Raw genomic sequence first — 14,949 nt, forward strand, 5'->3', positions numbered from 1 at the left:
GCGCGTGTGCTCGTGCACTTGGTTGATGTCCGCTTCCTGGGCTATTCTGAACCCCGATGCCCTTGTCTGTGCTTTGGCCCGTGGACGCTTGCACCTCTGTTGGAAGTCCTCACTAGCAGCGCGTGGCGGCCCCTGTGCCCGCACTTTGCTACGTGACCCGGGTCATGTGGATGTGGCTTAAGTGGTCCTAGTTGGATTTTCCTTCTGCTAACAAAGTTGAGCATCTTTTCAAGCGTGTCGTGCTTTGGACGTTCTCCGTGGGGGCGCCTGTGGAAGGGTCCCTTTCACTTTGGCTCATTAGAGCCCGCGCTGGTCACGCTGCGGCTCGCACCATCACCCTCTGCACAGCGTCTCCGATGGGACGCTCTGGTTTCAGTGGAGCTTCCGTGTCTTGCCGAGGCGTCTTGCCAGGCATGCTGTTCGGGGGACCTGGCGTCCACCTTTGCCCGTAGGGGCGGGTCTTCCTTGGTGCATCATGGGTGGCCCCCTGGCTCTCCCAGCACCTTGCCTGGATGGCCGTCCTGTTCCCTCAGCGCCGCCTTGCCACGGGCGTGGCACTCACTGGGTGTCCTGTGGGGCTGTTGGTTGGTCCTGGACCCTGTGCTCCTTTGCCTTATTTAACAGAGCTTAACAGTTAAGGCCTGACTTCTTAGGGATCATGTGGCTCTTTTTGGCTCTTTGCATCTCCACATGACTTTTTGAATTAGGTTCCTCCCAGAAAACTTTCTGGAATTTGGTGAGTTGCCTTGACTGTTCCCCACCCCCACCCCACCCCACCCCACCCCCAGAGCGTGAGTTGACAGACTTCCTGTAAAAGGCCCGACTTTAAACATTTCAGCTTTGCATACCAACCTTCCTGAACAGCGCAGGCAGCCCTACGGACAGCCAGGCGCGACCACGCCCCTAAAGCTGCTTCTGGACCCCTGTTAGGAGATGTCAGTCTTTTTTGATTCTTCCGCCAACCATTTAAATATGTAAGAGCCTTTCTTAGTTTGCGGGCTGTGTCGAGGTAGGCGGGGCTGGACCACGGCTGGGGAGCCTGCTCTAGAGTGGCTGTGCACACCCGTGCCTTTCATGTCAGGAGTGTGGTCTGGTCCCTTGTCTGTTTGGATTTTAAGAGTTTGTCTAAATTTTTATAGTTTTCCAGGGGTGTCTGGGTGGCTCAGTCAGTCAAGTGTCTGACTCTCGATTTCTGCCCAGGTCGTGATCCCAGGGTTGTGGGATCGAGCCCCGCGCTGGGCTGTGGGCTGATCTTGGAGCCTGCTAAGATTCTTCTCTCTCTCCCCGCCCTTCCCCTCCCTCGGCCCCCTCCCCTGCCACTCTCCTGTATACACAGGTTCTCTCTCTAAAATAAGAAAAGAGATCTTTAAAATTAGAGTTTTCTGAATAGGAAGTGTTTTGTGTATCTTTTGTTCAATTTTTTCCTAGGTTCTTGATGTATTTGGTAATTTTGAAGTGGTATGTTAAGTTTTTTCATTTTTTAACTGACTTATTATCTTTAAAATGTTTTTTAGTGTTTATTTATTTTTGAGAGAAACAGCGTGAACAGAAGGGGCAGACAGAGAGGGAGACACAGAATCCGAAACAGGCTCCAGGCTCTGAGCTGTCGGCACAGGGCCCGACAGAGGGCTCGAACTCATGAACCACGAGATCATGACCTGAGCTGAAGTCAGAGGCTCAACTGACTGAGCCACCCAGGCGCCCAATTAACTGACTTATTTTTTAAATTTGTTTAAATTTTTTTCTTGAGAATGTGTGCAAGTGGCAGAGAGGCAGAGAGAGGTAGGGGACGGAGGATCCGAAGTGGGCTCTGTGCCGACAAGCAGAGAGCTGATGTGGGGCTCGAACTCACAGACCGTGAGATCGTGCTGAGCCGAAGTCAGATGCTTAACCAACTAAACCACCCAGGCACCTCTTTTTTTTTTTTTTTTTGTAGTTTCTTTATTTTGAGAGAGCATGCATGTGCAAGCCAGGAGGGGCAGAGAGAGAGAGAGAGAATCCAAAGCAGGCCTCGTGCCATCAGCACAGAGCCTGACTTGTCGGGGCTCGATACCATGAACCGTGAGATCAAGACCTGAGCCAAGATGAAGAGTTGGACGCTCAGCCGACTGAGCCCCCCCCAGGCGCCCCTAACTGACTTTCATAAAGGTTTTTTGTGTGTTTGTATACCTTACATGATCGATTAGAGTTGTCTTTGATTTATGGTTGGTCATAACTTTATTTTTCTGAGTTCCCCGTTTTCAAAGGCACACGTGCTGACTTCGATCAGAGAGAGGTTAAAATGCCGTTTCTTCCCCTTTGCGGGAGGAAGGCGCCCCCAGGCCTGGGTCTCGGCACCCGAGCCCCTGACCGCCCTCTGGGATTCTGCAGGTGGAGAACTTGTTGCTCAGTAACCAGGGGACCATCAAGCTGTGTGACTTTGGCAGTGCTACGACCATCTCGCATTACCCGGACTACAGCTGGAGCGCCCAGAGGCGGGCCCTGGTGGAAGAAGAGGTGAGTCGTGTGGCACGTGGTGCCCTTTGTGGTCTGCTTGGCCTGGGTCTCCGCAGTCGCCGATGCTCTGGCTGCGGCCGCGCGGCCTGCCCGTCCCACATCCCGGCGTTCGCCTCCCGGGCTCGTGTGTGGGCCGGGAGACGCCGAATTTGAGGCTTACCTCATGTCTCCGTCCCTCACTTCATCCCAGACCTTCTTACGGCCTTTGTTAATTGCGGTGTTTTTTTGTATTGTGATAAAAAACACACAACATAAAATTTACCATCTTATTTAATTTAACCATTTTTAAGTGCACGTTCCAGTGGCATTAACTACATTCGTCATCGGTCAGCCGTCCCCACTGTCCATCCACGGAACTTTCTCACCGTCCCAAATGTGGTTATTAAAAAAAAAAAAAATCACTGAAAACTCTCCCTCACGGGTCCCACAGGAGACCCCACAGGAGATTGGTAGGTTTGTCCTGAGGACGTGCGGGTAGCAGGCAGCACAGAGCAGGACAGAGCCCGTGCACGTGTGACTGTGCAGCCTGGGGGAGGGACCTGGGGGGCTCTTTGGTGTGCCCTCCGCTGGACACCCCCAGCCGTTCCCCTAGGGGCTCGTACTTAGATAAGCAGCTCACAGAAACCACACAAGCCAAACACAGGAGACAGGAAGCCACGCAGAATGACGGGGGAGGGGAGGTGCTGCATCCGTGCTCTGCCGGGGACCCCGAGGAAGCCCGCCGTGAAGGAGTCGGGGACGGGATGTGGGCCAGCGGGGCACCTCTTGTCTGGACGGAGTCTGTCCCTGGACCGGGTGTCATGGGTCAAAGCACAGGTGCTCCTGACCTGCTGGCTGTTCCTGGAACTGACTGTGCTCCATTACTGAATCGGACGCACGTCGGATCACCCCAACCCAGCGCATTCCTGCTCGTGCGTGAGAGCGTTCCTAAGGAAGTCATTCCCGGCAAAGAGAGTATGTTTAACGCTCCCCTTCAGTTGCTCGGCTGGCAGAACGGAACAGCATAGCAGCGTGGGAGGGGGCCCCTCGGTCCCGTGTGGTGGGTGGTTTTGTAACCGCCTCATGGGCTCTGAGTCCTGTCTCCATCACTGGTCTCAGCGGGTCCTTGGAGGTGTGCGAACACCCACTGTGTCTCACGCACACCTGTTTTTGGGTGATGGTTGCTTGGTTGCCTCCGTCTCCCGGGCGGGGGCATGGGGGCCAGCTGCTTGCTCTGGCTTCCTGTCCTTTGCCTCCTCCCGCCTCTGCTGTTTGCCCTGGTGACGTGTGTGCCCCACTACCCTGGCAGGAGCCCCCCCACACCTCCTGTGATGGTTCTTCATCAGAACTCGTGGGTGCCGTCTTTTTCGGGGTTTGTGGTGTGTCCTTCAAATGCCCCAGATTCGCTTCCCACTTGACCCTATGTTCTTTGTCGGGCTCCCATCCCTTGGGAGCCCTGCCCACTTGCCGGGGCAGGAGGGCGTTCTGGGCCGAGCAGGTGCCTGCCCTGCCGACCCTGCTGTGTGCGTGCCCGCCTTGGAGGAGAGCCGCCGGCTCGGGGTCGGGGGGAGGGGGAGGCACCGGAGACCACTCAGGGCGTGCGTGCCTGTGTGGGCACGCCTCCACGCATGTCCTGTGGCAAGTCACGCGTCTGTGCCAGTGCCTCCACTCTGGTGTGTCCGGTGGGCTTCTTGCCCCCCCACCCCACATCTGCGTGTCCCCGTCTCCCAGCGAGCGGCCCGGTAGCGTCACCATGTGCACCTGCGCTCCACTCCAGCGCACGTCCGAGAGTTGTGGTGTCACCAGAGAGCGTGAACGTCCCAGAAGGAAGTCAGGGTGGATTTGTGGCCCTCGGGTGTCCCCCTCCCCCGATCTACAGCCCAGACCAGGCGCGTGCTCTCAGATGCTGTGTTGACAAGTCCTTGCATCTGTGCTCTCTCCTTCCAAGGGGTTTAGTTACTCATTTGATTGCATCTTACTTTTTAATTACTTGACCTGACTTTTCGAGCGGTTGCTGGTTTCCGGGAGAATTGAGCTGCAGGCGGTGCCGTGTTTCTTCTGAAGGGCTAGGCCCGCGGACGCGCGTCTCCCAGCTCCCCGACCCTCACACTGCACACCCTCTCCTGGCTTCCGTTTGCTTTTCGTGCTTTGTGGGCTGTGCTGGGTCAGCATGGGTCCCTCTGTGGTGCACCTGGGTCTCTTTGGCCAGTGCCGCGTGCGCACGGTCAGGCCGCGTCCGGTGTCCTGTCGTCTGCACGCTTACAGGCGGCAGCATGCCGAGCGGCCCGCACGTGGGTTCTCGTGTCTCCTCAGGGTGTGAGCCTGGATCGCAGCGGCCGGTCTGTGAACAAATCCGGCGTAGAATAGGGCTCTCCACGGGAGCTCGCCAGACGGGCACAGCAGCGCAGAACCCTAAGTGTGCGGCTTGGCGACTTGTCCCGCGTGGGTGTTCCTGTCGCCCCACGTCTGGGCTGCGTGGTGCCCCCGGCTTCGCCTCCCTCGCGGCATGCCGGGTGCGTCCGCCCGAGGACTTACGCGCTCTGACCCCGGGCCTCACCTGCACCCCTCCCGTGGCCTCTTCAGAGGGTTGCCGTGGAGTAGCACCTTCAGGTGGAGAACAGCCCGTCACACTTGCCACGTGTTTGTGTTTCCTTGTCCGGCTGAGGTCGTGGCAGCGGAATCTGTAGCCCCGTGGCTGGTGTTCGTGTCTGCCGTGTGCGGCGACGCACGCCGTGGGCGTGTGGCTCTCCCCCTGGGCTGTGCTGCCAGCCTGTCCTCGGTCCCGTGTCCTGCCCTGTATACTTGGGTCTCAGGATCTTGCGTGTGAAAACCTGAACCGACCAGCTAAATTTGGTTTAGTTCTCTCTCCCGTTGGAGAAGGTTCTTTGTCCACAAGATCCCGTCAGGAGGCTTCTTTTAGAATAGCACTTCCTCTCAGAGACACGAGCGACCCAGCTCACGGCTCTGGACAGACTTCCTGTGGGTGACACCTGCTTCTCCTCACACCCACACGAGCTAGGGTGCCCGCAATGAATGCTTGGCGTGCGTGGCTGCGTCAGGAGCACCAGAGGCGCTCGGGAGACGGGCGGCAGTGGGGGTGAGGAGGGAGTTGAGCAGCCTGCCGTCTGTGTGGGACGCAACGGGGTGTAAGTGAGCGTCGTTCACAGACGTCCTGCGGGGTATTTGGGGAAGTAGCACGACATCGACGCGGGACAAGTGGTGCTCACGAGTGGCCTTCCTTTGAGACGTCTGTGTCTGTCCTTCAGATCACCAGGAACACCACACCCATGTATAGGACGCCGGAGATCGTGGACTTGTACTCGAACTTCCCCATCGGCGAAAAGCAAGACATTTGGGTGAGGCGGCACGGCTGTGTGCCCGGGCAGCCGTGCCTCTGGACGGGGGTTCTGGCCTCCCCACTCCGCTCCCCGTCCCTCTGGCCACCCTTCTTTTTCTTCTCCTTTCCTTGTCACAAGAACCACCGTGATTGCCCTTAGTGGAGCGGAACCGAGCATAAGTTGGGTGGAGGGTGGAGTGTCCGAGTGCTGCAGAGTCCCGGGGTGGCACCTTCTGCCCGGACCTGTCTGCCGCCTGCAGGCCTGGGCCTGAGCTCCCCCTGCTCAGAGCCCCTTCAGAGAAGCCGGGGCTTCGTGCAGCCTGACCAGTCCCAGCCTTGGGTCTTTTTGCCGGTCTGGCCGTGGCCAGAGTGAGGGCCGGGCCCCGACGCCTAGGCGACCCCGCTCCCTTCACCTTTCTGAAACCCTGTGGCACTTCCTGCGTGGCGTAGCGCTCCTCCTGGGGTCCGCTGACCCCTTCGTCCAGCATCAGGGTGCGGAACTTGGGGAGCGCAGCTCTGAGCGGCCCGGGGCTGCGCCCGCCGGTGCGGAGGCACCCCGCCCCTTCCCTGGCCTCTCCGAGCAGGGACAGCCCCAGACCTCCCAGGCCGCCTCCAGTGCTGACCCCGCCGTGGGTGCCGACGGGCTTCACCGTGTCTAAAACGCGTGAATCGGTAGGATTTGCACGCTGGAGCCTTTTCTTGGGATAGCGGCAGCCTGTGGTGTCAAACTCACCGCGCATCTCCTTTCCAGCCCAGTAGGTGCTCCTCAGCACGGTCGGCTGGGGGACACTCGTACGCACACACGGCGGTCGATGGGGGGACTGACGTTGGGCGCCGAGGGTGTGGCCTCCACTGGGCCCCGAGTGCCCTGCTCAGTCTGGGCCACGAGTGTGCCCGCATCGGAGGCCACAGGGCTAGCAGGCAGCGGCAGACCCCCAGGACCCGCAGGCCTGCTCCCTGCCTTCTGCCCTAGTGGTCTCTGGAGCTGCCCTGCTGGGTCCCAAGTGCCCGAATGTGGGCACTTTTCCCGTTGAAAGGACCTCTTGCTGAGAAACTAAGATTGTTGTCTGTTCTTCCTCTGGTCTCCATAGTTTGTGCCTGATGAGGGCAGAGAGTGGGCTGGGTGTGCCTGGAACTCAGACCAGGGTGTGGCTCCAGCTCCTTGACCTTTGGCTGGATGGGCCCCGCCCCCTCCCCCACCCTCTCAGCCCCCAGCCCCTCCCCCCCTCCCCCCCAACCCTGTCCCCACCTTAGCCCCCGCCTCCTCAGCCCCCTCCCCCTCCCCCCCCCACTCCCTCTCAACCCCTTCTCCCCCAACCCCTTCCTCTCCCCTCTCAGCCCCCTCCCCCTCTGGGCCCCCAGCCCACCTCCTCAGCCCCCTCCCCCACCCTCTCAACCCCTCCCTCCAACCCCCTCCCCTGCCTTCTCAGCCCCCTCCCCCACACCCCCTCCTAGCCCCCACCCCCACCACGCCCCCTGTCCCCTGCAGGCCCTGGGCTGCATCTTGTACCTGCTGTGCTTCAGGCAGCACCCATTTGAAGACGGAGCAAAGCTTAGAATAGTCAACGGGAAGTTCTCAATCCCTCCTGATGACACCCAGTACTCTGTGTTCCATGACCTCATCCGTAAGTCCCGCGTGCGGGGACCTGTGTCACATCCAGGGCCCCGGCCGTCCCCTGCCCCTCACGGCTGTGTGGCGGCCGCTCTGCTCAGGGCTTTTCCTAGCGCTCAGCCCCCTTGTGAATTCTCGGTGCTTTGAGTGGCCGGTTCTGGTAACTTTGTGCCGTTTTCGCTGTGGCTCTCTCGTCATGTTTCCCTCTCTCGCTTGTAAGCGAAATCAGTGCTGTAAGTGAAATGAGGGGTCTCGGGTCTGTGATCTCGGGGAGGGTGGGCACTGCTGACCCCAGACCGTGCCCTGAGCTCACCTGCCTCTGCCCTAGGCGCTACGCTGAAGGTCAACCCCGAGGAGCGGCTGTCCATCACAGAACTGGTCAACCAGCTCCAGGAGATTGCGGCCGCCAGGAATGTGAACCCCAAGTCGCCCATCACTGAGGTAGGGGCCTTGACGGGTGTTGTCAGGACGTTTCCGTGAGAGGCCGCACCTGCTCTAGGGCAAGAGACACGGCTCCCCGAGGGGGCTCACGAGTGCCGTGGAGCCTCCACAGGCCGGGGTGACAGGGGAAACGTCCCACCCGATCATAGGAGCCGGGGGAGTAAACCGGGCGTGGGGCCCTGGTGCTCAGTGCTTAACCTCCTGGGCTGGTTCCCTGCATCCCAGGGGCCAGGGCGGGAGGTGGAGAGGAGCACGGGTGAGGAGAAGGCCACGGAAGGTCACAGCGGGGTGAGGGGGGAGAAGGCCACGGAACGTGGCGGGGCGGGGGGGGCAGTGGGTTCGGTCCAGAGAGAGCCTCGGAGCAGTCTGGCGCTAAAGCGGGTCGGCCCAGAGTGCCACGTAGCCCCGCAGAAAACGTGCTCGTCCCCAAAGGCGAGCAGGGGCCCCGGGCGGCGTGGGGAGGTGTCTGATCGGTGGGCAGGCCTGCCTGCGTGCGCGCCCCTGGGAGTCCCCGTGGACGGACGCAGCTCCTGGTGGGTCCACTGCTGCGCGTGTCCTGATGCTAGTGCTTCTGAGACCTGTGCCCCATGCGTGCAAACCTTAAACCTCTTATGTAGGGGCCGAGTGTGCAGCGAGGCCATCCTCCCCACGGGAAGGCAGCCCGCCACACAGGGCCGCATGCAGCAGACAGGGCCCCTCGAGAGGGGGAATAGGAATCGAGTCTGAAACCCAAGAGTGGAGGCATACGAAGTGTTCGGCTGTGTGGTTCAATAGGATGCTGTGAAAAGGAACTTCAAAAGGAAAACGGGTGTCATTTACCCGTCTTTAACAACACAGTCTCTGAGATACCGAGCAGCATTCGTTAGTTTACAGGGAGTCGTGGGAGGCATCGGGTCATGGTAGGGGATGTTCTGTTTCTTCCAGAAATTGATAAGTAGAGAATTTGCGAAGAGGAGACGTGGCCTAACAGTGGTAGTTGCCGACCACTTGGTGGCATGTGTATTATTTTCAGGAACTCGTAGGATGTTAATACCGATTCCCTACTAGGTCACTAAGAAAGGCAAGATGTCGTCACGTTCAGTAGAAACGATAGCACGTGTACCTCATTTCCTGAGTTTAATGTGGTAAAACTCCACCTCGATGGTCGTATTTTGTAAAGCTTCACCAAAAACCCTAAAGCACACTACCGAGTAACTTATAAAACAAGTCACCGGCAGAAACTGCATCTTCCCTGAGACTGAGGAAGGCTGAGGAAGGCTGAGGCCGCCTCAAGGGGGCTGAGCAGGAGGCCTGCGCCGTGCACCTTGCCTCCGGGCTGCACGAATCTCTTCGAGGCTCCAGCCCCACACTGGCCTCGGGCTCAGCTCGCCAAAGAGCCTCACTGTGCACAGCCCACTGCCCCGCTCCTGTGGCAGCCAGAGGGCACGAGCCGACTGAGTCTGGGTGCACCTCCCCACACAGATGCCTCAGCCCCGAGGGTCTGCCGTCCGCACGCCCCATCTGCCCTGCGTCGCCGTGGAGCCTTGGCGTGCGGTGGGCGTGCAGGGACCACTTGCAGAGTTGGGCAGGTTCACGGCTGCCTCCTCTGTGTTAGGTGTGTGCCCGAGCACGTCGGCTCCAGAACAGCACATGGGCAGGTCAGTTGTCAGTGTGGTCTGCCTTTTGGTTCAGCTGGGCTGTTCAGAGTCCGGGAAGTTCTCTTGGATGTTTTAGTAAGTCAGGTAGAGAGAGCTAGGTTAACTTGGTGGCCAGCGTACCTGGGGCCCACAGGCACCTTGTGCCAGCATCTGAAGGTTTTCTGTTTGGGGAGGAGCCACCTGAACCCTGGCCCCGGCCTCTGGAGATTGATTATTTGCATTTGGAATCATTGCAGCTCCTAGAGCAGAATGGGGGCTATGGGAATGCTGTCCCGTCTCGAGGGCCTCCCCACCTCGGGGGCTCCAGCAGCGGTGGCTACAGTGGAGGTGAGTGCCCCCTGCCTTGTGCCCCCCCCCCCCCCACCGTTTGCCCCTGGGGTTACCATGCTCCCGCTGTGTGCGGTGCACCTGACAGCAAGAGACAGGCTACGTGTTCAGGGCCCCCAGGACCACCCTCAGGTTCAGATTCCCTGGAACCGCCAGGACTCAATGGAACTGACACACTCAGGACCACAGGGGACAGGGGAAGAGGCGTGAGCATCAGCTGTCCTCTCCCGACACCATCAGGGCGGTACCGGTCCTCTAGCATGGAGTGACAACTGGCGGTGGCCACACGGGCCACCCACCCGCGTGGCTCACTCCGCCTCGGAGGCCCACAGCCGCTCTGTAAGTCACTTCTTGGCGTGTAGAGGAGGGCGTGCCTTGAAGGGCAGAGAGTAACCAGGAGGACAAGTGCGTCAGAAGGAGGGTGTGGGGAATAGAGCGGCCATGGTAGGATCTGGGGGGCTGGAGGGCTCCGAGCGGGGACTCAGACGGGGGGTGGCAGAGGGTCGGCTCTGGCAGCAGTGGAGGTGAGGCCGGCGGCCTTCTATAGCTCAGGTCACGTGTGGTGAGCGACCTCTACTCCCCTCGGCCAGTGTGTATCAGGATGGGTTGGGTACCCAGCAGTGGCATAACTATGTCCCCACAGAAGCCCTCAGCCTGAGCTCTGTGTGGCCATGCCTTGGAAAGTTCTGGAAGGCCATGCCAGGACGTGCTTCTCTGCCACAGGCCCCCGTGCTCATCCCCCACCTCTCATTCTTTGGGGCGTGGAGTCCTGGGTCCTTCAGCTGTCCCCGCCAGCCAGCAGGGCCCATGCCCTGGGCGCTCCATATCCATGCACGGTGGGCCCTGGGTGCCTCCCTGAGTGTCCCATGTGTGGGGCTGCCTCATCTGCCATGGCGGGGGGCGGCGGGGGAGGGGGGGGCTTCTCAAGGCCCCAAGGGACGACCCTGCCGCACATGGGCTCACACCACACGAGTGGTGGTGCCTGGCCAGGGCTGGGCCAGCTACTGCCTAGTGACGAACCAACAGAAACATCTCACGTGTGGGCCATGTCGTCCAGCCTCGTCCCAGCCGCGGGCCGGCCGTCTGGCCGCTGGTGCTGCCGCTTTACGCACAGAGGCTGCCAGAGAGGCCCCCGCGGCACAGGTGCAGTCGTAGATCATGCTCGTCTCTTCACACCGACGTCTCCCACCCGAGCCCCCTTTGATGACCCCACCGTTGCGGCCCTGGGGTTTCAGGGACTGCCTTCTTTTGCTACCACCCTGTTCTCATCCAGGCAGCCGTGTCCTGCAGGTGCCCGTTTGGAGCTATGGTCAGGAGCCTGGGCTCTATGCCAGCAGCCCTGTCCCTGCAAAAGATAGAATTGTGCCCCAGGCATGCCCAAGGTCTACCATGTGGCCTGTGGCCTGGCTTGGGGTGACCAGGCCTCCCCCCTGTACGGCCCACCCCGTGTTCTCCCCCCTCGTCCTTCCCCACCCTTTCCTCCTCTAAGCGTCTGTGGTGTCTGTGTCCGCCAGGCTGCCTCCCCTTCGCTGGTCCCCTCAGCGTGAGTTAGTGCATGCTGGGAGTGGGCTGGTGGGACATCACCGAGACGGGAATGGAGGGCCACGTGTGCCCAGAGGGACCAGCTCCTCTTCACGGGGCCCAGCTTCTGCCCTGGGGACAGAGCAGCTGGCCAGGCACTTCGTGGGTGCCGGGCAGGGCGGGGCTCCCCCCCAGGCTCAGGCAGCATTTGGCTGGTTTCGTTCCTGTGCCCGGATACTGTGCCCGGATACTGTGCGCTGATGGTCGGGCTTGACAGGAAGCAGGGCTCCCTGCCCGTTCTGGTTCTCCCGTCTCCCCAGGAGCTGGCTCCCACCTACGCCTCGAGGCCCCGCCTCCAGCCCCAGGCTGTGCTGTGACTTGAGCCGACTTGTCTTTGCTTCCAGGCCTGGCGCTTGCCGAGTACGACCAGCCCTATGGCGGGCTCCTGGATATCCTGCGGGGGGGCACCGAGCGCCTCTTCACAAACATCAAGGACACCTCCTCCAAGGTCATCCAGTCCGTTGCCAAGTGAGTGAGGGCACGTGGGCACGGCGTCTAGATGACAGTGACAGCACGTGGTCTCTTTGTAGTAGGGGTTTCCCGACCTTTGGGCTCTGTCCCGCCTCCAGACCTGGCAGGACCTGCACTTGAGGCTGCTGGTGAGCGTGTGATGCCATCAGCCTCGTGGGCCCAGGCAGGGGGGTGGCGCTGCCTGATGGGGGTGCCTCGGCCACCCGTTCCCACCCCTGCCGCGGAGGGGCACATGGGAGTGCCCGAAGCCACGGGGCCCTGCCACCCTCGCCCCCGGGAGGTCTTTTCCATGGAGCACCTGAGCCGCCAGCCTCAGCGCCTCCCTTGCACCGGGACAGTGCCCCTCGCATTTGTGTGGTTTCTTCTCCGTGGCGTGGAGCAAGGGGGACAGTGGAGGGGCCCAGGACACCTCACGACCGCAGGCCCACTGAGCTAACATGTTGAGTCACTCGGGCCGCTTGGGTTTGAGCGTGTGGGTAAATCAAGTCGCTTTGTGAGCAGGTTGTTGAGGGGAGTGCGCATGTGCACAATCGGGGGCTACCCTGTCACCCTGGACACCGGCCGCAGGCCCTCGTGGCCAGCACACATGGCCTGCGTTTGCCAGGTCCTCCGGAGGCATCTCCACTATGCCTAGGGAGCTCCGTGGGAGCCTCACAGGCCCGGGTCTCCAGCACGCCCCCCCCCCCCCGCCCCCGCCCCCGCAGGCCAGCTCAGGGATGTCAGCGTCCACGTGAGGCTCTGCTTCTCTGTGCCGATGGTTTCAGGGGATGATCCGTGGGAGCTGGTTCTCAGGCCGGGGGTCGGGACCCTTGTTCTCTGTAGTTACCACGTGTGTCTGATTGCGTGGAGGCTCCTCTGCTTTCCCTGTTCTTGTGTGTGCGCACACACCAGCCGCAGACAACACAGGTAAAGTCGCACACACGTTGCGTGAGCACGCGCGCACCCGTGTGAGTGTTGCACGCGTGAGCACCGTGTTAGATAGCAGCGCGCACGCAGTCTCTGATGTGACTTTATGTAACGACGAGAAACCCGATTTCTACTGGCTGTGGGTCAGTGTCCCGGGCCACGCCTTGTCGAAGGAGCTCTCCGGGTCTGTCCCTGGGGTCGGGAGCGGTCCGGCTGCTGTGGCTCACATTCTGGTTGGGGGGCCCAGGCAGGACAGGTGGGGACGCCCGTGGCCTGCAGGCTCGCCTGCCGTCTGCGGCGCTTCTCCACTCGCGCCTCCGATGAGGGGCGACCTCGCACGGTGCCGCCATGTCGTGGGCCCCTCCACGTGGCTCACCCCACGGGCCGTCATCCTCTGCATGTCGTGCGGCCGCAGCACCGGCAGGGCGGACGGCAGGTCTCATCCCAGCAGGTGACGTTGCAGGGGTCTTGGGGCTGGCTTCTGGGACCGGAGGGCTCTGGAGCCATAGCCCCTGACGACGATGAGCGGGAGGTTCCAGAACGCGGGAGAAACTTCTCAAGTCTCTCCGAAAAAGGCGCACCAGCCGTGCGGAAGCCCTGTTTCTTGCTGGGCCTCAGGCGTGAGGCGGGTCCAGCATTTCACAGCCTCTCTGCTGAGGTGCAGGGAGAGAGCAGACGGGCCTCGGCTGCCAGCCTCTCCAGGGTGGGTGCGGGGGCTGGGTGCCCGTGGCCTTCTGTGCGACCAGGATGCCGGCGCCCCGAGAAGCCAGGGCTGGGAGGCGGTGCGGCGGGAGGGGGCGGGCTTGGTGCCACATGCTCGTGCACTCGTGCACTGCTCTTAAAAGCAGTTTTGAGAAACGAAGGAACGTAAAATCGTTGCTTGTGCGTGTGTTTTTCTTTTAACATTTTTTAATTTTGAGAGTAAGCGTGTGAGCAGGGCAGGGGCAGAGAGGGAGAGAAGCCCAGGCAGGCTCCCTGCTATCGGCCCACATGGGGCTTGAACTCACGAACCGTGCGATCACGACTTGAGCTGAAATCGAGAGTCGCACGCTCCACCGGCTGCACCCCAGGGGCCCCCGTTGCGTGTCAGGCTAGAGGTGGTGGTGGTTCGCTTCTGGATTTAGCTGTTGTTGCGACTGACTCTGGGTTTGTGCAGCTATCTTATACCTTCAAGTGGAATATTAACAAAAAGTAATAACCCTAACGGCGCACCTCCGACCGGCGGCACAAGCAGAATGCGGTCGGGGTGGCGGCCTGGGGATGTTAGCGGATGTGCCTCGGGGCGCGGGCGCACAAGTCTGGGAGGCTGCTCGGGGTCATCCCGGTGCGATGGTGAGATCGGAGCGCAGACGAGGATGAAACGGTATCGCCCGGTGTCCTCGGGATCAAAGGTTTCTAGAACAAGAGAAAAAGGATACGTGTCAGGGTCCCGGGACCATCCCCGGGGGGAAGGTTTGCCGAAGGACACCCAAGACCGGGCGCGGAGTCGTCCTCACAGCTGGGATTTTCCTCAGAGATAGGACGCGGGTCAGCGGATCAGCGCTGGGAAAAGGCTCGCGGCACAAAGTGTGGGGGAACAGGCGGGGCTTCCCGAGTCCTTGGCCGTGGCGTCACGTGGGAGGCGCTTGATTCCCCGCCCGAGCCGCTGCAGCACAGGTGAAGCGTTGTCACCCAGGGTGTGGGTTGCGGCTGCTCTCGGGCCCCCTCCGCTGAGCACACACCAGCCTCCGGACTCTAGAGGGAAAGCAGGTGTGAGCATAATCACGTCTTGGTGCAAGCAGTCTGGGCACAGGGGCCACTCCTGCCAGTTCTGGGAACAGCGAGGACCCTCCTGAACCGGCAGCCACAGCCGAGGACCAACTTGCAAGCAGGCCTCTCAGGGTGGGCGGCTCGGCCTGCGTAACTGTCTTCCGCCCGGGCTGCAGACGCCTCGGATACCGACGGACTCGGGAGCTTACGGTGAAGCAGACAAACCCGAGGCTGACCCTGACGGGCCATCTGTCTAGCCAGCACGCAGACAGCCGGAGCCTCGGAGGGGGGAATGGCAGAAGACGCTGGTGCTGGCCCTTTCCTCAGATGTGACCAGTACCGGTGACGTCTGTGCGCGTGACCACCAGGGCCCGGCAGCCATGCTCTGTCCCTCACCGGGCCCGCCAGCCGTG

General features: G+C 61.1%; 1 protein-coding gene across 7 annotated transcripts in view; it reads left to right on the top strand.

The window, feature by feature from the left end:
• GAK (cyclin G associated kinase) overlaps positions 1–14,949 on the top strand; it is a 53,646-nt gene that overhangs the window by 16,070 nt on the left and 22,627 nt on the right. For all 7 annotated transcript variants that reach the window (XM_042937165.1, XM_042937163.1, XM_042937168.1 and 4 more), the window contains 6 exons: positions 2,371–2,496; positions 5,742–5,831; positions 7,302–7,437; positions 7,753–7,865; positions 9,739–9,829; positions 11,755–11,878. In XM_042937165.1, the coding sequence (XP_042793099.1) occupies positions 2,371–2,496; positions 5,742–5,831; positions 7,302–7,437; positions 7,753–7,865; positions 9,739–9,829; positions 11,755–11,878 (680 nt within the window). The remainder of the gene's footprint in view (positions 1–2,370; positions 2,497–5,741; positions 5,832–7,301; positions 7,438–7,752; positions 7,866–9,738; positions 9,830–11,754; positions 11,879–14,949) is intronic.

The sequence above is a fragment of the Panthera leo genome, chromosome B1 (assembly GCF_018350215.1).
Source record: "Panthera leo isolate Ple1 chromosome B1, P.leo_Ple1_pat1.1, whole genome shotgun sequence".
In the NCBI taxonomy this organism is placed as follows: domain Eukaryota; kingdom Metazoa; phylum Chordata; class Mammalia; order Carnivora; family Felidae; genus Panthera; species Panthera leo.